At 41.2% G+C, this 25,566-nt stretch overlaps 1 protein-coding gene across 2 annotated transcripts in view; it reads right to left on the reverse strand.

Moving 5' to 3' along the window:
- Window positions 1-8,711: 8,711 nt before the first annotated feature.
- The window catches only part of Chrdl1 (chordin like 1), a 100,355-nt gene continuing 83,500 nt past the window's right edge, over window positions 8,712-25,566 (reverse strand). For both annotated transcript variants that reach the window (XM_032890224.1, XM_032890225.1), the window contains exons 8-12: window positions 24,823-24,991; window positions 21,218-21,412; window positions 15,430-15,597; window positions 12,415-12,504; window positions 8,712-9,323 (exon numbers count right to left, since the gene is read on the reverse strand). In XM_032890224.1, coding sequence (XP_032746115.1) covers window positions 9,193-9,323; window positions 12,415-12,504; window positions 15,430-15,597; window positions 21,218-21,412; window positions 24,823-24,991 — 753 coding nt within the window. In that variant the 3' untranslated portion in view covers window positions 8,712-9,192. The remainder of the gene's footprint in view (window positions 9,324-12,414; window positions 12,505-15,429; window positions 15,598-21,217; window positions 21,413-24,822; window positions 24,992-25,566) is intronic.

Raw genomic sequence — 25,566 nt, forward strand, 5'->3', positions numbered from 1 at the left:
TCCCCCTTTCTCCAAGAGGATGTCTCCCCTCCCCCCATCAGGCCTGCCTACTTCCTGGGGCCTCAATTCTCTTGAAGGTTAGGCATGTTCCTCTCTCACTGAGGCCAGCCCAGGAAGTACTCTACTGTATATGTGTCAGGGGCCTGGACCAGCCCATGTCACTGCCTGGTTGGTGGCTCAGTCTCTGAGAGCTGCATGGGGTCTGGGTTAGTTGAGACGTGCTGGTCTTCCTGTGGGGTTGCCCTCCTCCTCAGCTTCTTCCAGCTTTTCCCTAATTCAACCAAAGTGGCCCCTGACTTCAGTCCATCGTTTGGGTGCTAGTATCTGCATCTGACTCTTTCAGCTGCTTGTTGGTCCTTTCAGAGGGCAGTCATGCTCGGCTCTTGTCTGTAAACATACCACAGTACCAGTAACAGTGTCAGGCCTTGGGACCTCCCCAGGAGCTGGATCCCACTTTGGGCCTGTCACTGAACCTCCCTTTCCTCAGGTTTTTCTCCATTTTTGACCCTGCAGTTCTTTCAGACAGAAACAATTCTGGGTCAGAGTTTTTGACTGTGCGGCGGCAACCCCATTCCTCCACTTGATGCCCTGTCATCCTACTGGAGGTCAACTCTAGAAGTTCCCTCGTCCCACTGTAGGGCATTTCATCTAAGGTCCCTCCCTTTGAGTCCTGAGAGTCTCTCACCTCCCAGGTCTCTGGTACATTCTAGAGGCGCCTTCCACCTCCTACCTCCCAAGGTTGCCTGTTTCCATTCTTTCTGCTGGCCCTCAGGGCTTCTCTCCTGTCTCTTTTCCACCCCCCATACCTGATCATGTTCCCCTTTTCCCCCTGTCTCCTCTTCCATCCAGGTCCCTCCCTCCCTCTACCTCCCATGATTATTTTCTTCTTCTTCTCAAGTGGGACTGAAGCATCCTCACTTGGGTACTTCTTCTTGTCAACCTTCTTGAGTTCTGTGGACTGTGTCCTAGGTATTTTGTACTTTTTTGGGCTAATATCCACCTATTAGTGAGTACATGCCCTGCATGTCCTGTTGGGTCTGAGTTGCCTCACTGAGGATGATATTTTCTAGTTCCACCAACTTAACTGCAAAACTCATGATGTCCTTGTTCTTAATAGCTGAATAGTATTCCATTGTGTAAATGAACCACATTTTCTGTCACTGAATGGTCTTAAGGGACACTATCATACATCCAGTTGTCTTCTACTGTCATAGCTTTGACTTCTTCTGGAGTCCTCTGGAAGGACATGTCTAAAACTATTTTACAGTGAGCTTACTTCTTTTTGTTCTCTCTCTCTCTCTTTTTCTTTCTCTCCTTCCTTCCTCCATCCCTCTGAACCTCCATCCCTCCCTTTCTCCCTCTCCTTCCTTCCTTCCTTCCTTCCTTCCTTCCTTCCTTCCTTCCTTTCTTTCTTCCCTCCCTTCTTCCTTCCTTTCTTTCTTTCTTTTTTTCTTTTTTTCTTTTTTTTTTCTTTTTTTCTTTCTTCTTTCTTTCTTTTCTTTTTTCTTTCTTTTCTTTCTTTCATTTACCCATCATTGAACCCAGGGCCTTGTGGATCCTAAATACTCTAACACTAGGCTCCACCCTCTGCTCCCAACTATTTTTATAAGTAGATGCAACACACTTCAAAATAATGATAAAGTACAGTGTAGTGGATACATAAGCTGCAAACATGATTATCAATCATCACTGGCAAGTATCATGTATTGAGCATAGTTTTTTTTACTACTGACTGTATACTATGTTTGTTTACATCAACATTATCACAAACGTGTGACTAATGCATTCCATTACTATGTTACAATAGCTATGATAGCATTAGATGACAGGAAGATTTCAGCTACGTTATGAGTCTACCATTGTGCATATGGTCAGTACTCAGTGACACAAATACCATAATGCAGCACATGGGTTTAATGGCATACAAAAGGGAAATATTCTCAATGTCTAAATAGGATCAATAATGGTATCTATCAGAGCTGTGGGGAGCATTAAATGAACAAACATGCATGTCAATGGATTACTACAGTGGCTCTTTGAGGGTATGCACGTTGATTGCTATATACTGTGTACATAGAGGATGGAGCTACTAACTGTGCCTGCGACAAAATCTCAATATGAACATTGGGACTCTTGAAAGATAAGTTCATTAATTGGCGGCACCAGAGATGGGCATTATAGGTGAGATAATAGGAGTAGAAGCCTTAAAAACATGGCAAGTTCCACAAAAGCATAGAACGGTGTCTTGTAGTTGTAGGATACAGTACTTAGGGAGAATGGGGAAATAGTGAGCAACTATGATGGAAGAGGCTCATAGAAGTGGAGAGGAATGTACTAGGCCTAGAAATGGAGGAGTAGATCTGGGGGGAAAGGGAGGTGGGAGAGATTATGGTCTAGATGTAATGTATGAGAGATTTAAAAAATACTAGGCTCATGTCAGGCAAAGAAGATGGAAAACATTCTAGTGATGAAAAGAGCATATATAGAGATAGCAATTAGAAATGCATATGGAATGTTAGGGAACAATTGAATTCTAGGAGATTTCACCCATTTGGAGGCTTCAAATGCATCTGCCCATTTTTGGGATATTAGTAGGGTAGACTTTTTTTTTTGTTGTTTGTTTGTTCAATCATTCACTCATTTATTTATTTATTTATTTTTTATTAACTTGAGTATTTCTTATATACATTTCGAGTGTTATTCCCTTTCCCGGTTTCCGGGCAAACATCCCCCTCCCCCCTCCCCTTCCTTATGGGTGTTCCCCTCCCCACCCTCCCCCCATTGCCCCCCTCCCCCCAACAATCTACGTTCACTGGGGGTTCAGTCTTAGCAGGACCAAGGGCTTCCCCTTCCACTGGTGCTCTTACTAGGATATTCATTGCTGCCTATGAGGTCAGAGTCCAGGGTCAGTCCATGTATAGTCTTTAGGTAGTGGCTTAGTCCCTGGAAGCTCTGGTTGCGTGGCATTGTTGTACATATGGGGTCTCAAGCCCCTTCAAGCTCTTCCAGTTCTTTCTCTGATTCCTTCACCGGGGGTCCTATTCTCAGTTCAGTGGTTTGCTGCTGGCATTCACCTCTGTATTTGCTGTATTCTGGCTGTCTCTCTCAGGAGCGATCTACATCCGGCTCCTGTCGGTCTGCACTTCTTTGCTTCATCCATCTTGTCTAATTGGATGGCTGTATATGTATGGGCTACATGTGGGCCAGGCTCTGAATGGGTGTTCCTTCTGTGTCTGTTTTAATCTTTGCCTCTCTATTCCCCTGCCAAGGGTATTCTTGTTCCCCTTTTAAAGAAGGAGTGAAGCATTCACATTTTGATCATCCGTCTTGAGTTTCATTTGTTCTGGCATCTAGGGTAATTCAAGCATTTGGGCTAATAGCCACTTATCAATGAGTGCATACCATGTCTGTTTTTCTGTGATTGGGTTAGCTCACTCAGGATGATATTTTCCAGTTCCAACCATTTGCCTACGAATTTCATAAAGTCATTGTTTTTGATAGCTGCATTCACTCATTTATTCATTCATTCACTTTACATCCTGATCACAACCCCCTTCTCTCCTCCCAGTCTCCGCTCACAAGTCCCTTTCCCCATCTTCCCTCCCTCTCCTTCATCTCAAAGAAGGTGGAGGTCCCCCATGGATGCCAACCCACCCTGACACCTCAATTCACTGCAGAAGTAGGCATATCCTTTCCCACTGAGGCCAGACAAAGAAGACCATTCCAGGAATAGCATCCGGGGCAGGCAACAGATTCAGTGACAGCCCCCACTCCAGTTGTTGGGGGACTTGCAGGAAGACCTTGCTGCACATATATTAGATATGTGTGTCTCGGGGGTGGGGGGTATGCTAGGTCCAGCCTGTGCTCCCTTTATGGTTTAGTGGTTCAATCTCTGGGAGCCCCTAAGGGTTTTTGTTAGTTGATTCTGTTGGTCTTCTTGTGAAGTCCCTGTCCTCGTTGAGTCCCTCAATCTTTTCCCCAACCCCCACATCGTGAGACTTTGATGCCTCATTGTAGGTCAAAGCTTCATCACAATGATACAATATGTGAAGACACTGTTGCCAGCAATATTTGTCACCGTTGGCCAGGGTAGCAACTCTTGCCTATTTGGGGGAGATGTGTCGAGCTGTCCTCAGAGGATCAATAGGGACCCATTGCAGGCCTATCTTCCTCCTTCAACTACTTTGGAGCCTCAGGCCGTGCTTGTGTGTGCCCGTCTGGATTTATGGATGGGGAGCTTAGCACCGCTGTCATCTGAGAGGCTGCGCCCAGCAGCTGACAGATACAAGCACCCACAGCCAAACAGTGGATGGAGCTCAGGAGGTCTTGTGGTAAGACAGACTCTAGAAGTCATTTTAAAAGAGGGTAATGGTAGGACATAGAAGCAGTGAGTGTGAACCAAATGGAATGGACACAGTAACACACACTCAGAAGTATTTTGATTACTTCAATGTGGGTGACAAAGTACTGTCCCAGGTGCAAACCAAGCTGAGGTTCTCTCTCTTTATTCAAAGGATGGCAGCGTATTCTGGGTGCTGCACTGTGGTGGCAACTGCGTGCAAGAAGAAGCCCCACCACCAACACAGAGCTGACATAGTGGTGGTGTGAAGATACTTGTGGATAACACAGAGGGCATAGGCATTTTCTTTCTAGCAATGTGTATCATAGAGAGCTATTGCCAAGGAAACACAATATCCCTGCCTTTTTAGCTCTCATGACTATGGATCTATGACTTTAAATCAATGGGAGAAAAGCAGATAGACAAGAAGAGGCACACAGGTTTATTACCGTGAATATACACAGAACTTCACAGAAATAAAGCAAAACTCTAAAAGCTGGTTAGATTCAGGGGGCTTATATGGTGTCTTAACATACGAAAGAAAGCTTGACTTTAAATGGTTAATAAATTATGAGGTAGGGTGGAACTAGGAAATGAATCAGGGAGGAGATGAATGGATGCTGAAGACTATTTTAGTACGATGTCTCTGTTCACGCAAATTCATCTTGGTGTGGATTTCCTACTCTGAAGGATGAGTCACTTTTCTGTCCTTGGAATAGCAAAAGGTTATCTTGCTCCAAGGAAAATGTATCTCCTACTTTTAGGCAGATATGGGTAGAGCAGTGCATTTTTTTTCTGCAGCCACTGATTCTTAATTGCCTTTAGTTCAAAATAATCTTTATGTCAAAGGGGCATGGTTTTGAAAGACATATTCTGAACTCCTTCAAGAGTCAAAGAAGGGGCAAGAGAGATGCCTCAGCTCTTCTAGTGGACCTGGGTCTGATCCACAGAATTCACATGGATGATCACAATCATCTGTAGCTGTAGTCCTGGGGCTCTGACAACTTCTCATCCCCACAGACACCAGGTATGTATGGTGTGCATACGTATATGCAGACAAATTACTCATACACATAAAAGAAATAAAAGTACATCTTTTTTTAAAAAAAAAATAGTAAAAGCCAGGAGGGTATAAAATAGTGGGTAATGTGTGTGAGACGCAGGTCTTCCCTGTAAGCTCATGTGAGATGGTCCTTGTTGCTTCCTAGGACCCGTGATAGGAGGGGGAGAGAGAAAGATCCTGCAAGAGGAGTGAGAGCAAAAGCCTAAAACTCTCATCTGTATAAAGGATCACACACTTGAAGGGCTAAAAGAGGTGTGCATAATCTGGGAAAGGGAATAAAGCACGAGGGATCCACAGAGGTGTGTAGTTCGACTCCATTGCACTTTCCTCAATGGATGTTAGACAGTATTTTGACTCACAGCATATGAATCCAGAAGAAAGTGAGGCTGAGTATAAGGGAGTGAGTTAATACAGATATGCTGGAACTAGGTGGGAACGCTCAACATCCAAAGCTGAATGGCCACCCAGGATTTGGGTCAAGAGTTGTGCCTGAGAGCAACTTGGGACATGACTTCACTGTCTACACGAGACAGACTAACTCCCTTATTAGCCATAATCTTTAATCTTGCCTTTGCACAGTCTGTCTCCCCTCTGTGTTATGATAGGGCCAGATAGCTCCCATAGGTAAGACACGATGGCTTGGATCCCATTTCCTTCTACAGACACTTCCTCTATTATGTTTTATTATTCTCACTCTACTAGAGAGCTTCTCCGGTGAGTTCTCTTGAGCATCTAGCTCAAATTCCTCACAGTAGCCCTCCACTTATCTTTTACAACATACCCTAACCAGGTCTTTGCACCAGAAACTTCAACACGTTTCTTCTCCCATGTTACCAACATCAGTACATAGTTTCTAGCCTAACACCCAATATCTCAGCTATTGACATTTTGGACTTATCTCCTAAAGTCTTTACACATTCTAACTTCTGAACAGCCCGTATTTATCTAGCATTGGGAATTTGAGGGAATTTAGCCTGGATCAACACATGTAATAGCATCCTTACACTGGTCCCTAACAAAATGCATAAAAGTACTGTGAACAACAGATCAAAGTTGAGATCCTCTTGAAATCTAAGTCAGTGGTCCAAGGGTAAGTAAAACATCAATGATCATTGTAAGTGTCCTGCTCATCTTGAATATTTAATGGACACTAGACACTATTCTAATTATTCTGTATGTACTGACTACATTAAGGCAGGATTTCAGGTGAAGGGCAATATCCCATCATTATCCCATTTTCTAATTGGTAAGACTGACAAATCCAGTAATTGCAGAGCTGGCTTAAGAATCTAGGCAGCTTTACTGCTAAGTTGACACTGCTAACTACTCAGGAGGAGTATGACAAGAATGTCCAGGTAACTGTGACACCAATAGGCCCACTCATCATTGTTTACCCAATTGAATGACAGTCTTGACTAGAGTGTCAATAACATGACGTTCTCAGACATAAAATTTTAAATAAAAATTTTATTAACGTAAAAGTCCTGAAACACAGTGACTACATAAATAAGTACCGTATTTGGGTACATGTCCTGTGAGAAGTGCGAAAGAGTAATACTGTTTTGTTATTCGTGCTTGTTTACATGAGCTAACTGGAAAATGGATAAAACTGCAAAATGGTGCTTATGGTTTTTGCTTTCCCAAGTGTTTATGATACACATAAATGTATAAAAGAACCACATTCATTTTTCTCTACTAACTATAGGCGGTTTGGCCCCTTTCCCTTATGCTCTATATTCTACCCAGCATTAAAACGCTGGAGAAATTCTACATTGACTTAGCACAGATGCCCAGTTCCTGCTTCCCACAGCACTTTAGAAAGGTGAGTTCCTACACTTGGAGGCAGGGGTCTATGTAGGTAGGGGAGCTCTTTAGGTGTTCCCTTGAGGCTAAGCTTTCAGAGAACACCTGGGTGGGAAGGTTTGTGAGTGAATCATCTAGCACGGGAATCACCACCTTCCCTGTGGGTGAATCGTCTAGCACAGGAATCACCACTTTCCTTCAGGACCTGTGATTGATCTCCACACTCTGGAAATCGTGTTTCCTCCAAGAGGGAAGCAGCAGAGGGTTGGCATTGCCCCATCACATCTTCAATAATGTTCAGTGTCTTTGCAGCCCAGGATGCCCTATGCCTCTCTTCTTGGGAGAATGCGTAATTGGCTGGCAGGAAGTTTGTCTCATGAAGTCCTGGCCCCAAAGCCTTCCCTTCTCTGTCAGGTTCTAGTAAAGACCAGACTCTTCATACTTTTTCCTATCATGTTTTCTCACTTAGAATGGGAAATATAGAATTTCTTGATCTTCACATTTCTCAGTACTCATGTGAGCTCATTCATGCTCGGCAGAGGGACAGATCCAGTGGACCTATGATCTTTGCTAGGGAATAGTTATAGTTTTTCCAAAAGGTGATTTCTAAAGCCAAGCCACAGGAAGGAAAATTGATGTTGAGGCATTGGGCTGCAAATGAACATTTTAGAAGTAGTGCTGTTACAATCCCTGCTGCAGCCCATGCTCAAGAATAAGGCAAGGATATTAGGAAGGGTTGGGACAAAGATCTTTGCCAGAATTCTCAACTCTGTGAATGAACAGTAGCACTTAACAGAAGAACTGATGTTGAGAAGCTCGTAAGGATTGAGCCTCTTTGAAAAGTTACATTTCAACTCCTATAATCAAAGTAGGAAATTACCCTTAAAAAGGCTTTTAGAATAAAAGTGTCAACCTAAAGTGTCTGCCTAGGTGACTATTGCCTCAAGAAAATTAGTGAGCATCATTAGCCTATTAACCAGTTAGATTTAGAGCTGTAAAACTAAAACAAAAAATGGACTATTTTATTTTTTATCAGTTATATTCTTCTATTGTCATTTTGTTTGGAATAAATTTAGTTTCTGAGGAGTTCTCCAAATTCTACCTTTATAATGGGGGTGCCATAGGTTCAGATAAGAAAAGAGAAGCAATATTACTAGGCAAAATGAATTTAGCACTTCGAAGGAAACAAGACCCAAAAATGGCATTCTTCACTCTAGGACTATGGCTGATTTCTTAAAACCTGCCTCAAAGGCTTGAGGGCAGAGTTTTTGCATACATTTTTAGTTCGTTTCCCTGGATACCAACAACCTCAAAGGTGTTTAGGAGCCAGAAAGAAAGGCAGTTCCATGTGCTGTGTGTGTGTGTGTGTGTGTGTGTGTGTGTGTGTGTGTGTGTGTGTGTACTTGCGCACGCATGCATGTGTGTGTGTTCGTATGTGTGTACATGAGATATGAGGATAGAAAGTTTTTTTGTCAGTTCTGAGACTAGAACCTAGGGCTCCACATATGCTAGGTATGTGCTCCGTAATCACCTGACTGTTCGACCACCAACTGAATAACATTTTTAAAGTAGGGAAGACACTTGAACATTCAAAAAGTATTTCACACAAATTTGTTTGGCATGATCCAACTCAAACTCAGCAATTTCTCTCTCTCTCTTGTGACTTTCTACATAGAATCCCTAAAAGTGGTTTTCTTTTCTACTTTAACCTGCAAATAAATGTGATTCTCAGAGAAAATAGAGCTGTACCACAAAGTCCTATCCCTCCCCCCAGAAACCATTAAAGACTCCTCTATTCTCTTTACAGGAGATGTTTGAGGGCTGGCACACCGCTGCACACAGAGGAACAAGGTATGCTGTGACTGGATAATTTGACTGAGGTTGACTGTGGGGTTTTGGAGCACTGTTGACTTAGGTAAAGTAAGCCGGCAGTCCAGCTGCAGCTTGGGTTTCCTTGATTGATACTATTCCATCCTGGCTGTTTTGTCTAACAGTGGTCCTTTTCAGGTCTCTCCAGGTACAAAACCTGGACCAAATCTTCCAGTTCTGTTCTGCACACCCGACTTGAGCACATCTGGCTGAGCTGAGCTTCTCCTTCAGCGAAAATCTTCCACTGGTCTAAAAGGCAAACACAGAATGGTCAGGGATGCGTAAGGTTAAACCGGAACTACCTAGGAATGCAACCAGTTCCCATCACTCATTCTCACATCCTTGTAGCCCTCCCTGGACATTTTAAATATGAAAGACAGGTGGTTTCATAAAAAGAAAAGCACCTCCCACAGATACGTTTCTCAGATAGAGACAGGAAATAAGAAATGGAGTTTTCACTTGAATCCATACATTTGAAAGATAGCCCTCAATGAGATGCAACTGTTCTCCCACGAGCAACTCCTAAGTACTATGCTTAGAAGGCTTTTATTAAAGGATTTATTTAGTGTGTTTTTGGGGTGGGGGTGATACATGCATGTGAGTGCAGGTGCCCGCAGGGTTCATTAGTACCAGACCCCTCCTGGAGTAGATGTTGTGAACTATCCTGATGTGGGTACTGGGAACTGTACTTAAATCTTCTCGAAGATCAGTTTACACTCTTTAACTGTCAAACCAAATCCATCCCCAGTGTTTAGAACTTTTATGGTGTACTCGGCATTTATAAAATACAGTCTGCTGGCTTGCCCTATAAGTGGCTCACTTCACACCACGTTTAAAGAAATGGCTGTGGACAGCAATAGCCACTGAATTACTGGATCACAGCTTGCTTTCTTCGGCCCTGTGTAATGGTTTGGGTTACTTGATTATTTATCATTATTTCCCCCTGCTATTCTCTTTCTTTGTCAACAACTCGTCATTTTCTTCTATATCTACATGTCCTTAGGTGTCCTTGGCACCCTGAAATGCCAGCCTATGGCTGCTTCTAGTGTTCCACTCTCATACTGGCACAGCCCTTTCCACTCTTACCTTGGCACTATTGCTTCTATTTGCCTGCTGATTCGCAGTAGAGCCTCAGTTTTCTTTTTATTCTTCTCTTCATGGTGATGAAATCTGGGGAACTCTGAGCCTGAGGTCAGGAAACTCCTTTCCACCCTAAGCCTGATTTGAACCTCTGTGCTTTCCCCACTCACATGAGAATATACTGCCTGCCCATTGAGACTTGACCATCCTGCTTATTTCTCCTTAAATTCTCCCTATTCTTCATGCCTCAGTAGAAATGTAAAAGACAAAGAAAGGCAATATTACCAAAGCCTTACTATGTGTCGGGCTATACAGGCACATTATGCGAACGCATTGGGCTGGGTTCTGCGTCCCCGGGTGACCCCATTGAATCATTTCACTACCACGTTCCTTTAGATTGTACAACGTTTGGGACACACAGTACCTACTTCCATTCCCTATCTGCAATTCTAATCACTATGGGTACAGGTTATATCTAAATCAAGCTTCGAAGTCCTCTGGAGCCTAATCCAGTGGCTTGCTCACAACGCAAACTGTAATGTGTTCTATGGAGAAATAGTTATTTTGAAAGTCATGCCATTGCTCCCTGGCCCCTAATCTCTGTCTCTTTTATCCCTTACTCCCTCATAGGGATTTCCTAACTCCCACATTCAAATTCTCATACTGTTCATTTTAATTTCTATTGCTCTTTCAAAAGACATACAGAAGACCTTACCGATGCCATTTCTAGGTAGTTTTCAGGCATCCTGATCAAAATACATTCCAAGCAGAGGTCCTTTTTCACCAATATCTACTCATTCATTAGTTTTTCCTTGGTGAATGGCATTACTCTCTACCCAGTCTATAAAGTTATTAATACTGGAGCCATTATAAAATAATTCCCTCCTCCCTGTGACACATATCTGTTGACATAGTTTTAGAAATATTTCTCATGGTGATCTATCCTCCCTTGTCTCACAGACCATAGAGTGTGAGAACCTCTTAATTCAGACTTTCAACAACTGTCACTAAATGGTGCACCCCACTCCACACAGCAAATCCCTCTTTCTAAAAGCCAGATGGAAGTATACCATTTACCTGCTTACTCACCTCCAGTGCCGAGCTTTATACCAGAGGTCAAATCTAATGCCTTAGCATTGCAAACAAGGCTCTTCAAAGCATGGATTCACCAAGGTTGGGGCTTCTTAAATGTATTAAAAAGCCCGGAGCACTACATTGATATCATTGTGTTGATCATATTGTGTAGCAACTCCCAATGTTACTTGCTTTGTATGTGCACTTTTCAGTGGCTTCTTCTAAGCCTTGTGACTGCTTTATACCAACTCTTTTCATCTTCATTGCACACTTTGCAGCCTTGATGATCATTCCTCACCCCCACCCACAGTTCTTGTTTGCTCCTGCCTGAATCTTCTCTTAGGCTGCACCTTCACCCTGGACTGATTTCTTGACCTGTTGCCCAGTCACGCCCTTTTCTTTCAAAAAGCACCTCCTCCCCGAAGCCTTCCTCGACTAAGCCCACCTGGCTCTAGTCTCATTGTTCTTTGCAGATTCCCCTGAGCACTTAGGAATTTAACTCCTCGAAGCTATTCTAATTCACACCGAAGAAAGGCCTGTGCCTGTTCTGTCTTGCCCATTAGAAATTCCCTGTGGATAGAAATCTGGTGCTTTTTATTCCATTAGAAGTGCTCCCCACCCATCCCCACCCTAGCGCCCTGCAGAATCTAGTCCCTAAGCTCCATCTAGTGTAGAAAGTGGGAGAGCTACAAGTCTGCTTGAATGCCTAGATGCTTTTAGAGAAACATGAGCACCTAGTGGTAGTTCTGAAAGAGTCAGAGAGCTTTGCTGTGACATAGAACTGATGGGGATTCTTTCTCTGTCTCTCTTCCTCATCCTCAGAGAACATAACCTTCCAGATACTAAGACTTTACAACTATATCATACCTGAAATATTGTAAAGCTTCCTTCTATCCTCTTGTGCCTTGATTTATCAGTTTTACTAAAGACATGTAAGAATCATTGAGCTGAAATAGTTGTATGTGGACTATACCACACTTTTTATTCATGTCAAAGCTTTTCCAGTTTGCACTCAGACACTTTATTGGCTACTTGGTCTTCCAAAAAAGAAATAAAACATTCTTTAATGTTGACACTGAGCATTCTTTATGTTCACTGAGAATTCAGAAGTACTTTATGTATGGCTATACTACATTTAAAAAATAGAGGTGGTTTCCAGCAAAGAATAAAAGGAGGTACCACTTACTCATGGTGGTTCGAGTCACCAGCTTGAAATGATGGAGCTCCCCAAACATCTCCTTGGAAATCTTCTCAATGTTGAAGTGCTGGAGAATGCCTAGGACCAAGCACAAAGGAGAACAGGTGATGAAATATTTTCTATCACTTTTTGGAAGCAAAGACCCTCTTTTCTGCCCAGGCTGAGCAGAATCTCATTACTGGGTCTTAGGAGTATTGAGCTAGGCTGTAATGTATAACCAGGAACTTGGACAGTTTAGGGATTTTAATTGACTCCATTTGTTTCCTTGGCACACTGGTCTTTCTTTAGCTTCCCCTGGGACTGGAGATAAGGAAGGTAGTACTTCTGACCATGGGACTCCTGCCTACCAAAAGCATGAGCACTGGTTGGAGCTTCTGTAGCCAGAGGCAGTATTAGAAATTTTGCCTTTGGCCATAATTTGGGTAGACAAGTTCTTGCCAAACCACTAGGCTGCCCTCATGGCTAAATAATAAAAAGCCAGTAGCAGGATCACAGGCATATTATTTGCATAAATGGAGAAGCTACCCCCATTCCTGAATTCACACAGAAGAGCCAATTTTTCCTTTGGGAAATAGTCATAATTACTGTAGGCTTCTTCTCCCAACAAACAAAACCTAAACAAATGGTAAGGGGTAGAGTTCTGAGGCATCAGCCCACAGTTTCAACTTTGCATACATAGTTTCTATTAGACGCAAGTAAATAGCTGAAGCCAGCCAAGAAGTTAAGAAGCAACATGTCACCAGCTCCCCTGAACTCAGGGGTCAACAGCAAAGAAAGGAGACAGAACTTGGGTTTTGCAGTGTCCACGAAGCATAAAGCCCCTTTCAGTATAAGTAGAGGTTACTGACATGTTCTACTGGCAAATTGTGAGCCACGTGTATGTTAGTGGGGTAAAGGATATGTGGCTGGCATCACTGCTTGAGAAACCAGGAGGCCAGTTCTTAGTCCCAGGTGACTAGTAAACAGACATGCCATGAAATTAAAGGTAGAAAATCAGCATTGCTAGCTATAAAGGCAAAAGCAACACAACTGACAGGTATATGTGCATCCTATCATGCTTTCTAATGGATGGGGAGAAAAGGCAAGGTTGTTGGGGGAAAAAAGGAAAGAGAAAATATGCAGTAAAAATTATAGCAGTAGTTCTTAAAGTGGGATCCAAGTACCACTTGCGTTAGTATCACAAGTTTCTGCCTTAATCAGGAAATTTTTATAATGTATCCAAGGCCTACTATAGTCTCATCTCTAGAGAAAGACTAGCTAGCATCACCTTAGTACAATTCTGTGCAGGATGCTGAAGCATATACATATTTGAACATTGGTTATTATTGTTGCTTTTTTGAGATAGGAGTTTACTTTGTAGCTCTCCCTGACTGACTTAGGACTGTGTAGATCATGCTGCCCTTGAATTTACAGAGATCCACTTGCCTTTGCCTCTCAAGTAATAAGGTTAAAGGTACATGCCACTATTCCTGGATATTTGAATACTCTTGAGCCTTGGAAAGGAGGTAGGTTTGACAGATAAAGGATATATCTTATTGTCCAAGTAAAATCTTAGGCTTACCCTTAGATTCCAGAAAACCTTGACCTAGATCAGCACTAGTTTTGTCTATACAGCATGGCGGTGTGAATAGATAGATGTAGGAGCACATTGAGTATTAAAAAGAATATTGGTTTATTGGTTGTTGTGGAGGCTTCTGTGAAGAATTGGAAAGGCAACTGGATATCATGACAGGATTGTTTTGAGTTAGACTATAATCTTTTCAGTGTGTGTGTGTGTGTGTGTGTGTGTGTGTGTGTGTGTGTGTGTGTGTGTGTGTGTGTGTGTAGGCACTTGTGTACCACACCACACCACACATGTGAGTGTCAGAGGATAATTTACTTGTGGGATTCAGTCCCACCACGTGACTTCAGGGATGGAACTAAATTCATCAGGCTTGTCACCGAAACTTCTTTACACAGTGAGCCCAAGACCATAATCTTTTTGAAAGTAGGAAGGATGTTTTAAATTTGTCTTAATCCAGAGTGCATGGTGTAATTCCACAGACAGAATTTCACACTGGAAGGATGGGTTCTCCTGTTTCTTGAGCCTTGTATTGGAAAGGTAGCCTGCAAGTTTATTAGTTTACAATGTTGGCTACAGATTAGAACCACTTTGAGGACTTAAGGAAATATACTGATTGATGCACGTGCCTTGCTCAGAACAACAAAATAAACTCTGGTGGTAGAGCTTAGGTATTTGATATAAAAATAGAACCAAGGCAAAATAAAGCAAATTGGCTCAATGATTATGATATGCATCCAGAAAGAGAAAAACAGGATGTGCTCTTCCTTATACAGATTCTACCTTCTAATTTGTACATATATGCATTTTTTGTGTGAGAGTAAGCATGTGTGTTGATGTTGGGAAGCTAGAAGAAAAAAGGCTTTAAGGGAGAGATATACGGAGTGTAATAGCATTTAATATGAAAGCGGAAGGGGAAATACCAGGAGCGAAGGAGTCTGTCGAAGCTTGTTAAGGAAATGGGAAGGGTCAAACAAAATAACGAACTAACAAACTATGTATGAGAACCTGCTACTTTACAACCTAACTAAAACTTAAAAATGAAATTAGAAAAGATATGTTGGTCAAAGTTGAACTACATGCTTTTCTCCTTAGAAGTGATAAAAATGAAAATAGTAGAATAAGATGTATAGGAGAGAATGTATCTGTTATTGAAAAATTGAATGAAAGCAAAAGCCTTTGTTACCAGAAGAAGAAAGAGTCCCTCCTTCGGATTTTGGTGCTGTGAAAAAGAGAACCTTGGGAGTCTGAAGAGTTAATTGTTAATCTTTAGCACAGGCTGTGTTAAATTTGAAAGTATAATATCTAGCTAGACATCTGCCAGTTTCTAAGCAACAGGATAACTTCTGACCCAAACATAGGAACATGTTGAAGCAAAATTAAGGTGACTCCTCCTTTCTCGGCTATACTTAAAAACACAAACTCAGTGCTGTTTTGCTCACCCTTTCGAATAGTCCAAACGTGAACCTCTACTTGAGGTGGTTTCTCGGTCTCCAGTGCTACTTTTCTGGTTGTCTCTCCATCCTCCACGAGCACAGCCTCATATACAGGCATGGTTTCTTCTCCACAAAAGGAACCTTTGCTGTCAAAGTTTTGACTTGGAGGTTCTTCTGGAACCAGGAAGCAAGTAGAGGTTTGGCATAGATTTTTTTTAAAAACTAGAAATGAATTTCTGTGTTTAGCCTAAAATCGCTGACACTGATCAGGAGTAAACAATCAACAGGAACATTTTTACAGAACCGAGGTTTCCAGATTTACCTCACTAACTCAGCTCCAGCTGATCTGTTAGCAGCCATCAAATCACTGAGACACATTTAACCTCTCATGAGTTCAAGTGATGACAGAATCTGTGGCTGTGTAGGGTATACCCACACACTGAGCTGGATCTCCCTACAACAGTCACTGAGAGAAGTGGACTCCAGTGAAGAGGAATACTTTAGCCAGGTATACATTTTTTAGGTACTTAAGGGGGAATTGAATTTTCCATACCAGAGTAAAATCGTGTTCTGTCCAGCCCCATGTTGCTAAGAGAGGCCCAGGAAACAGGCTGACAGAGGGCTTTGGATAGCTTCTCTGACATCATTTCTGTATACTTAGAAAACACTCATGACACTCACTTATGTGCATATACTTGCCCAACATATCCATCCAAATTGGCTTGACATTTCTGAATGCTCTTTGATTTGTTTGTAAGAGGAATGATAATACCGGATCAGCACCAGTGCCAAAATCTAGATGTCAGATTAGTCATGTGTATGCTATGTCAAAGGAACGGTTGGGAGATACACAAAAAATTGGTCAAATCCACCATCTGTGTGTGGATCATATCCTATGTCTACCAAACAGTTGAACTTCAGCTCCCAGGAATAAAGAAAGTCACCAGCCCCATAATACTTGACATTTCACACGATACTGCCCTTTGCCCAAGCCACATATCAAAAAATATGTGTTCCTCTGGTTGATTATTAGTAAGTTGTTCCTTTGTTAGGTGTGTATTCAAAGTGTATGACTCAAATAACAATGAAGAAAAAACCTTACACACCATAAAAACTTTGAGACTGTATGGAAGACATCTATCAGAATAGCTGAACTGTCACTGATGAAACCACTTAAGGGTTGAATGCTTGGGGCATCTGTGGTTCACGTTGACTGTTGTCTAATCAGACAGATTGGACTGGACATTGTGATCAAATTGCTATTGTATGTCTCTTTTGGACTCGATTTTCTTCTATACCTCCACCTCCCACCATTTGGCACTGGAAAGACAAAACCACTGTGATCTCTTGACAGTTCCAATTTGGATCGTTCACTTTGTGGATTATCCTTAGAAGCAAGCTTCCTTTCTCCCTGTCTCTTTCTTTTTAGCCATTTGATTACTTGGCAGGCAAGGTTTTTTTTTTTTTTTTTTTTTTTTTTTTTTTTTGGTGATGTTAGATAATTAAGGTCTGTGTGCTCTCAGTTTTCAGTGGAAGGAAGGGGACTTCTAGGAATTCAATTGTCACCTTTACAAGGAGGACTGAGTTTATCATAATTTGGCTATGAATGTAACTGACACACGTAACCCAACCCATGATGTCACTAGAAGTCATATGCTCAAAGTTTTCTCAGTATCCAAACGAGTCATTTAGAAGCACCAACCGCTCCTGAGATCTGCACTTACACAACTGAAGAAATTCACAAACCACAAACCCCAGTAGCAACTCAGCCCAAGTTGAAACTGGAAGACCCTAAAAGAGGCAAATTTTGTCCTTAGACAGATGTATTCGAGAACATCTTGCACTTTTCACACTTGCCATGTCAAGGCACCTCACCTCCATGCTTGTCTACTCTCATCTCCTTCTCAGCGAACCGTGCCACAATTGGAGTGATTGCTGGCCATGTCCATTCCCCATGAGAACACTATCCTGCGCCATCTAGAACTAAGAAACTTAGATACCATTATTTTGGGAGGTGGTGATGACAGATAAAGATGTGTTATCTCAGATCAGGGAAGTTTTTGTGTCATGACAAGGGCATTTAAGGATCAAATCCAAAAGAAGTGTGTAAAGAATTCCGGGTATCAGGGCAGCAGGACCTGGGGTATGGGAAGTGAGTTGGGAAACCTGTAGGAGGTGTATGTCTTAGTCAATCCAGGAGGTGGATATGGACATGAACAGGAAGGCTGGCCTCTGGCAGAGCCATAGAAGAGAGGCAGAACTTACATCATTTACCTTGCTTGGCCCGTGTTTGTTGCTGATGGAGCCTGCTATCATTTGTTAGGATGAAATGTTAGGCTTGGTCACCAGTGAACTTCATTTCTTTCTTCCCTACCAAAACAATATTCTTTTTCTTTCGCTGCTTTGTCCATTGTTCTCTAGATCATGTGCCATTAATTTAAGAGGTCCCTGGTGGTATGTTATTTCTGTTTGTGGACCCTTGCCTGTCATCCAGGAGTCTATTTGAACATCACATTTTCAGAGAAGCCTTCCCTGACTACTGTCTTGAAAACACTTTTTTCCCCACTATTCACCATCTCCTGATCTTGCGCCATTTCCCCTCACAGTCCCCATCACCTGCTAAAATTATGTTTTTGATTTGGTTTCACTGTGTTTCTTCTCCATAACAAAGCAAGAACCAGGCCATAGCCTTTGCCTGTCTTGTTCACTCCTTATTCTTCAGTGTTTGTATTTCCATGCAGTAGACACTTAACATGTGTTTTTTAAGGTGATCACAAGACATACTCCTTAATGCTTTGCCAGTGCTGAATTTCTGTACAGGTGCCTGGCCATGCAGACAGTGTCTCTTGGGCAATATGATCCCTAGGAGTGATTTAAAGTGCACAAACCCAGGTCTGGCTCAGAGAGAGAAAAGTACATAGAATGAGCTTGGAACTCTCTCTTTCCATGATGCCGATGGATATGCTATCTGAACATATCCAATTAGGATGGAAAACAGTAAAAATAGTTCGTCAGGGGAAACAAAATTCAGTCAGTCAGATTGTATAATATATTGACAATTGGAATTCTGGAAGGTGGTTTTTAAAACAACAACTTTTATTATGTTTTCAAGTGATGAAAGTATTACATGTTTGTTATTGAAATTTTTAAAAATACAAGTGAAAGAAGAAAATAGGAATACTTCATAAGTCAGTTATTCAAAGATGATCTCTGTAAACATTCTGTCATAGCCCCTTCCAGGCTTTAAAAAAATCTAAACACAGACAAACTCTTTCTTAAACACAAAATTAAGTATAATACACTTATTTTTGTAGCTTGCTTTTTAACTTAGTATTTCCACATCAGCAGTCTTGGTCTACAATGATTTTAATGCCTGTATAATTTTCCACAGTGTACTTATACCATAATTTAGCCATTCCCTTATGAGTGAATTTTCTGATCATTGTCAAGTTTTCATTATTATAAATAACACTGCACCAAAAATCCTGGCTTTTAGACCTTTATGTGTCTCCATTTACTTTCTCAGAGGTGGAATTGCTTATCGGGATGTTTTAAAAACACAGCCAACCTGAGAGGGAAATTATTTTTTAAACTAATGCATGCTCAGTTCCAATTTTCTCCTTTCATTTCAAATACTGATATGAATAAAATCCTAAGCACAGTGTGAAATCAGATTTTTTTGTCTGAAAATAAAAGAATCAAATTGGAATACCTTATCTTCAGTATTAAGGTAATTATTGATTTTTTTATCATAGATTATCCTTTAAGTTGGATATGAATATGTTGGATATTCGGCCCAAGAAATTGGGGATTTCAACTGACATAAAGATTTATGACTTTGAAGTGACAATAAGTCACCATGTTTGGGTGGCCCTGATATCCATATCATTTCTAGAATATGCTCCCTGCCTACCCCTAATAAGCATGCTCCCACCTGAATTTTAGATGCTAAGTTCTCTACTATTGGTTATCTCTTGTCCTTTATATATCCACATCCTGTCCCTGTGACTTTCACCATGGAAGATGAAGGCCATTAGAGTTACCTTATATCATCCCTTCCCAAACTATACTATACTTCAAGTAGAATCACTTGATGATCTTAACTGTTGGTTTGGATGTAGAACAGGCAGAGGCCTGGGAGTCAGTTTTTATAATTATCTCCTAGGTACTGCTGTGCCACCAACCACATCTTTCAAGGACAAGACCATGAGCCACTGTGAGCAGACAGAAATTGTCCTGAAACTTTTCTGTATATCAAAGGAGCCCGAGGAACGAAAAAGGGGGTCCAAACCCATGCCACAATTCAAATTGATTAGATTGCAAGCTCTGGAGATGAGGCACAGGTATTATTAGAAACCCCCTGGGTTTTTCCAATGTACAGACAATTTCCAGAATCATTGGCTCACATGAAGATACTCATGTATTGAATGCGTGTTTGCCTGCTAGGCAGGAACTGTGCTTAATGGAAGGGATACATGATCTATCTGCATTTAAAAAAAAGTGTTTGTTTTCTACTTGTATTTACATAAATTCTTTTCAGAAGGCCTAAGAAATGATAAATTCATGTGCCTTTGAATGGCTAATTCACTGATAGTGGGATTCTGGAATTGAGGGGTGGTGGTGGTGGCTGTAGGAAGTCACTTGCTTTAACCATCTCAATTTGAAGAAAAAGAAATGGAGGCTCATAAAGGTGAAGGTGCTTGTTCTAGATCACACAGGAAAGCTGTAGCAAGCCAAAGTTACAATGCCAATACAATAGATGGTAATTTTTTATTTAGCTCATGTCTTAAAAACCACCATTTTAATAATTTGTGTTTAGAATAGATGAGTAACATTTTCAAGTAGAAAAGACAATGGGCTGGAAGTGACCTGGGTTTGACATCTTCATTGTATTCTCAATTAGTTTCACGACTCCGGGAAAGTCAGTTTATACACTTTACTGTTCTTGTCATTAACGAAGGAGTAATATAAGATTTTAGTGTTGGAAGGTGGTAAAGGGGAGATAGAAGTTAGATAATAGATCCTAAGATACCAATAGAATGAATTATTTCTATAGCACAGTGGAGTTACCATAACAACAAAACCAATTGATGACAAAATTTAAAATGACTAGAAGAGTCTAGTGTTTAAGATCAGAGAAGAGAGAATGATAATTATCCTGATTTGATAATTATACCATATAAATGTTGAATTAACGTACTGTACCCCCATAAATATATACAGATGCCATGTCTCAAAAATTTTAAAAATAAATTGCAAATTAAAATATAATTATGGAGCACAGTAATAAACTTTTTAATTTTTCAAATGGGGTTTGATACATATGGATTTGATGTATTTTCAAGGTCATATAATGACCTTAGATTTGGATCAGAACCTAATTTCTCTCCACTGTAACTCATGCATATCTCATCTGTAAAAGAGAACTGGATTATGTCTTGAAGTGAGTTAGTCAGTGATTTAAAACGTGAACGATGTGACTTTCCCTAAAACAGTGATAATGGTCTGCAACAGTAAATGCTCGAATTTAGAAAAGCCAGAACGAGTTAAGCAATTTGGCATGTGTTTGAGGTTGTAGACAAAAGAAACTCTGAGTAGTTAATTCCTTCAAAGCAACCATCAGTGTCTCAGAAGAGGAAAGGATGAAGTTCATTCTTGCTAGAACTATTATCGTTAGAACTATATGACAGGTCATTTATAGCTGTGATGCACAAAGAAGACTGAATAGGACTACGTATGAATCTCATTCAACCAAAGGCAGGGCCTCCAGCCAATGCACCTTTTGCCTTTTTACCTGGGCACACCTTGCAGCACTTTCCATCTAATTTTTGAGGATACTTGCAGGGGTATCGATTGGGGCAGTGGATTTTCTTACATTCTTGCTTGGTGACATTACAAGTGCATAGAACACATTCCACAATGCCAAAAGCTCGTAGATTTGGATGCCAGGATTCTCCGTGAGAATAGGTCTTTCCATTGGAAACACACACTGGAAGAGAAAACAGGAGTAGAGAGTGAAGACGAATTACTAGGTTTAGAGCACTACTCACATATTCTTAAAAATGTCCAACATCCTTTGTTCTGGGCAAGAAGGTGCATTTACAGGGATAGTCTCCTACCATAGCACTGTCTGAGTCTATGTGCATCTGCAGCAGCCTCTGGATGCTTATGAATAGTCTGAATAATAGTGTGCAAACTGCAAATAGTTTTTCAATGGGGCTATGTAAGGAATGAATACATTAAAATGGAGTTCTATTTGTCTTGAACATCTGACAAAGAATCTTAAGTAGAATGTAGTATTTTAATATCTTGAGTGCCACAGAAAATGTGTGTGGTTTAAATAGTCGGACTTCTGGGTATTTCCCAAAGAGATTTGCTATCTAGGAGGGCTAGAAGCAAAAAATACTTCTCTTTCCAAAGGGCCAATTTCGTGTAAATACTGAATCAAATCTAGTCAGAATATCAAATGTTATGAGGAGTTAACTTACTCATAGAGATGGATGGGCATCAGGTTCAATATTGCCAAAATATGTTTTGGTACAGGAAGAGTGATGGTAAGACAAGACTGAGAGGAAAAGACCACGCATGTGTCAGGTAACTTGTGAGGTGGTGACATTTTGTCTTTAATCTCTAGAGATTTTTCAAAGTTTCCCATTGGTAGCTATGGTAGAAATGTGGCTATAGCAAGTAAGTATTTGCCTTACAGACAGATATCTTTTGCCTCTGAGGCAGTTGTTGAGGGGAAGTATAGTCATTAACTCAAAGTTTTCTGAAATACCTTGAAAGAGCATGCATCTGGGCTATAGGCAGAGGGAATATATTTAGGAAAAGGGACAAAGAACATCGTTCCATGTATGTCAGCCTTTTGGAGCTACGTTTCAGGAAAATAAATGGACAGGCAGTGATGTGAATGGAGATGTCTGAGAATGGATCTTCTCCATTTCTAAAAAGGCAGAGACTGTGGGTAGAGCAAGCAGTATTTGGGTCTGGGTGTGTCTTTTATTATTTCCATCACCTCATCACACCCAAGGAGACCTGTCGGCATCTTGATCAACGTTATCTCTAGGGTAGGGTGGATTGCTTTGGGCAGGGCTGGGGGAAGACATATTCCCAGATGGGGCGTTTCTAGGAACTGACTGATTTGGCTGCAACACAGACTCAGGATGAATCACTGGGCTATTTCTTTCTCATCAAGTCCACTGGGTTACATTAAAGAATATGAACGATGTTGACTGTCTTTTATTGTACTTTGCAGGAACTAGCTGAGTACTGGGCCCTCTAACAGGTCAATCTGTGTAAAGATTTCCAAGAACCTAAGCTGGAGAAGATCCCAGTGCACAGCGATTCTCAATAGATAGTAAAGAGTGAGGCCCAGGGCTATGAACGGAATCACAGAAATCCGACAGGATGTATTGCTCTTTTTCTCCGCCCTTATCTCTTCTCTCACCTTCTGACACAGTAACATGGTTTCCTAGAACATTTTGTAAATGGGTACAGAGTTGACTTTAAGTACATTTTGGCAGGATTCAAGTTTCAAATGGAGGAGCCTTGGTTTTCTTTTGTTATTTTTAACAAAGGTCTAAGAGCGTGCACCTCAGTCATTATGGAGAGAGCTCAGGTGAAGTGTGATCCTTACTCAGGGAACACAGGGCAGATAACACTCTTAAAGAGTTCAATAGCTGGGTTGAGGATTTAGATCAGTGGTAGGCGCTTGCCTAGGAAGCATAAGGCCCTGAGTTCGGTCCCCAGCTCGAAAAAAAAAAAAAAAAAAAAGAGTTCAATAGCTAAAAGTGTTGTCTTCCTTCTAAACCTTTGGACAATGGGAACAGTCCAGACTGAGCAGAATCCCACACTCTGCAGTGGAAGAAACTGTAGCCTTAGAAGGGAAAGCTGCCTCCTCCCACCGACAAAATTCCAGAAGACGATTTTGAATCATCCAGCTGGGGTTTGGGCGTTAAGGTGAAGACAAGAGTTTCTTCAGTGAACTCTAACAGAAAGGTCAAAAGAGAAGGGCTGTATCCAAATAAATGTGTCAGATAAAGAAATTCGAAGCAGCCAGGGCTTTTGTAGGACACCAAGGCTGTCAGGGATGAGCTTCTATTGTGAAAAATGAAGAGTTCTTAGGGAAATTATGTTATATGAGGCTTTCAAAGTCTATTTTTGTCCTCAATCATTTTTTTTAAGGTTTGCAATACTTCCAGAGGCAAAGGGAATCTACTGGGGGTAATTTAGGATTGAAAACTCCAACTGTATTTTTACCTAACTCCTCTTCCTTCCATAATGTTGAATCAGAAAGCCTTGCAACTTAAAGGCTATACATTTCAAATCAAACACATGCCAATAATGCATATTTTAACTATTGTTAGAAATTAATATACATATTAATAACTACTGTTTTATTAAATTGCATTTGGAGTTTTCTCTTTAGCCTGTAGATTTAAAAAGTGATATTTTATGTATAATCTGAAATTTATATCTAACTAGGAACAGATGTGATGAACTAGCTTTGGCTTGACCATCTCTTTTGGGCTTTATCCTAGGACTTCTTTGTAATAGATTGTTTTCCCCCTGTTATTCATTCATTTGGTTTAATAATTTACTTTTATCCTGTTCAAAGAATTGCCTTTTGATTTATTTTTCTCTCTAAAGAAAAGAAAACATGCTTGTGGTTATGCAAAAAGGAACCAGTTGGGCTTTGGTTCCAAAAAAAACTGATTGACAGGCTACTTAAACTCAGAATCAGTCAATATTTATGCCTTTCTCTTCTTCTCACCTCCACATTTGGATATGGGGTACTTGAGGCAGGAGGGGAGAAAAATGGACCAATGAACATATATGGATTCTTATGCAACCAGACTCATGGCTGAGTGGACTACAGTGTTAACCTGCTCAGGGGTCCTGGTGCTCAGTTTCGTGGTTTCTGGACATCTCACTGGCCCGCTCAATTGGAAGCATGATCCTCATTAGCAAATCTCTAAGATTGGATCCAGGAATATTTAATAAGAGTCCCAGGAGAAAAGCTTAACACTTAACTCTTAACGTTTAACACTTAACTATTGAGAAGAGTTTCAGATGTGTTTGGCACTGATTAGTTTTGAATGTTGGGTGTCCTGTTTGTTGAAAAAGTAGATTTTTTTTCCAAATGACCTCCAACTCCCAGAGGCAATGGAGAAAGTGTTAGAGGCTCCCTCATAAGCACAAAGGGTACTTGTGTACACCACTCTGGGTGCATATGGGGAAAGTGCTACAAGTCACCCCCAGTCACTTGTTCATAACCACTTTGCAGACTTCATATTAGGTGATCCACATGTAAGTATGTAAGTTTTTTAAATTGGATAAAGCTCTGTGTCCCAGGTTCATTCTCTAAAGATAAGGCATGCTGAAGAGGTTACCCCTTACCTTGTCCATGTTTGTGCTTGTTATTGATGACGATCTGCACAATGGTCCCTGATGCTTGCTGAGAATCAATGACAGCTCCCCGGTGACTTCTGCTCCCAGAAAAGCGGGGAAGACCTCCGGCTTGTCTGCTTGGTGGAGGATCGTAGGGGGAACGGAGGTAAGAATGTCTCTATAAAGGACAAGAAAAAAAGTTCAAAACAAATGTCAACAATGAGAGGGCAGGCATTGAGTTCTATACGGCAGCAAAAATTCAATGGCTTTGATTTTTAACAACAGAGGTAAGGATGCCACGGTGTGAAAGCAGCACAGACAGTTTGCTGAGGTTTTCCTCTCTCCTTTGTAGATGGTGCTACATTCACAGAGAAACTCCTGGGGAAGAAAGCAGCCCCAAAGCCTAACGGGCCTTCTTGCTAAGAGACTCATGTTTCCCTGTTTAAGACTTAGTCTGCAATACAAGTGAGAAGGTAACAGGTCACAGAAAAAAGTCCAAAGTGGTGTTTAAATTATGAGGCGAGATGTTTGTTGGGGAGGGTTTGTGACCTGGGCCATGAACAGTGGGTAGACTCTTCTTTTTTTTAAACAGGCAGTTTGTGGGGAATATTCCAGGCAGAAGTTTCCAAATTGAGAAGGTGTAGCAAAGAACATAGAGTCCTTAAAAGGGAACAGTTGAAGGATAACATTCCAAAAGGGGGTTGGAGCCAGATCATGGAGGACTTTAAATGACAAGCTAAGGGGTAAGTGCTT

The sequence above is a fragment of the Rattus rattus genome, chromosome X (genome assembly GCF_011064425.1).
Source record: "Rattus rattus isolate New Zealand chromosome X, Rrattus_CSIRO_v1, whole genome shotgun sequence".
Lineage (NCBI taxonomy): Eukaryota > Metazoa > Chordata > Mammalia > Rodentia > Muridae > Rattus > Rattus rattus.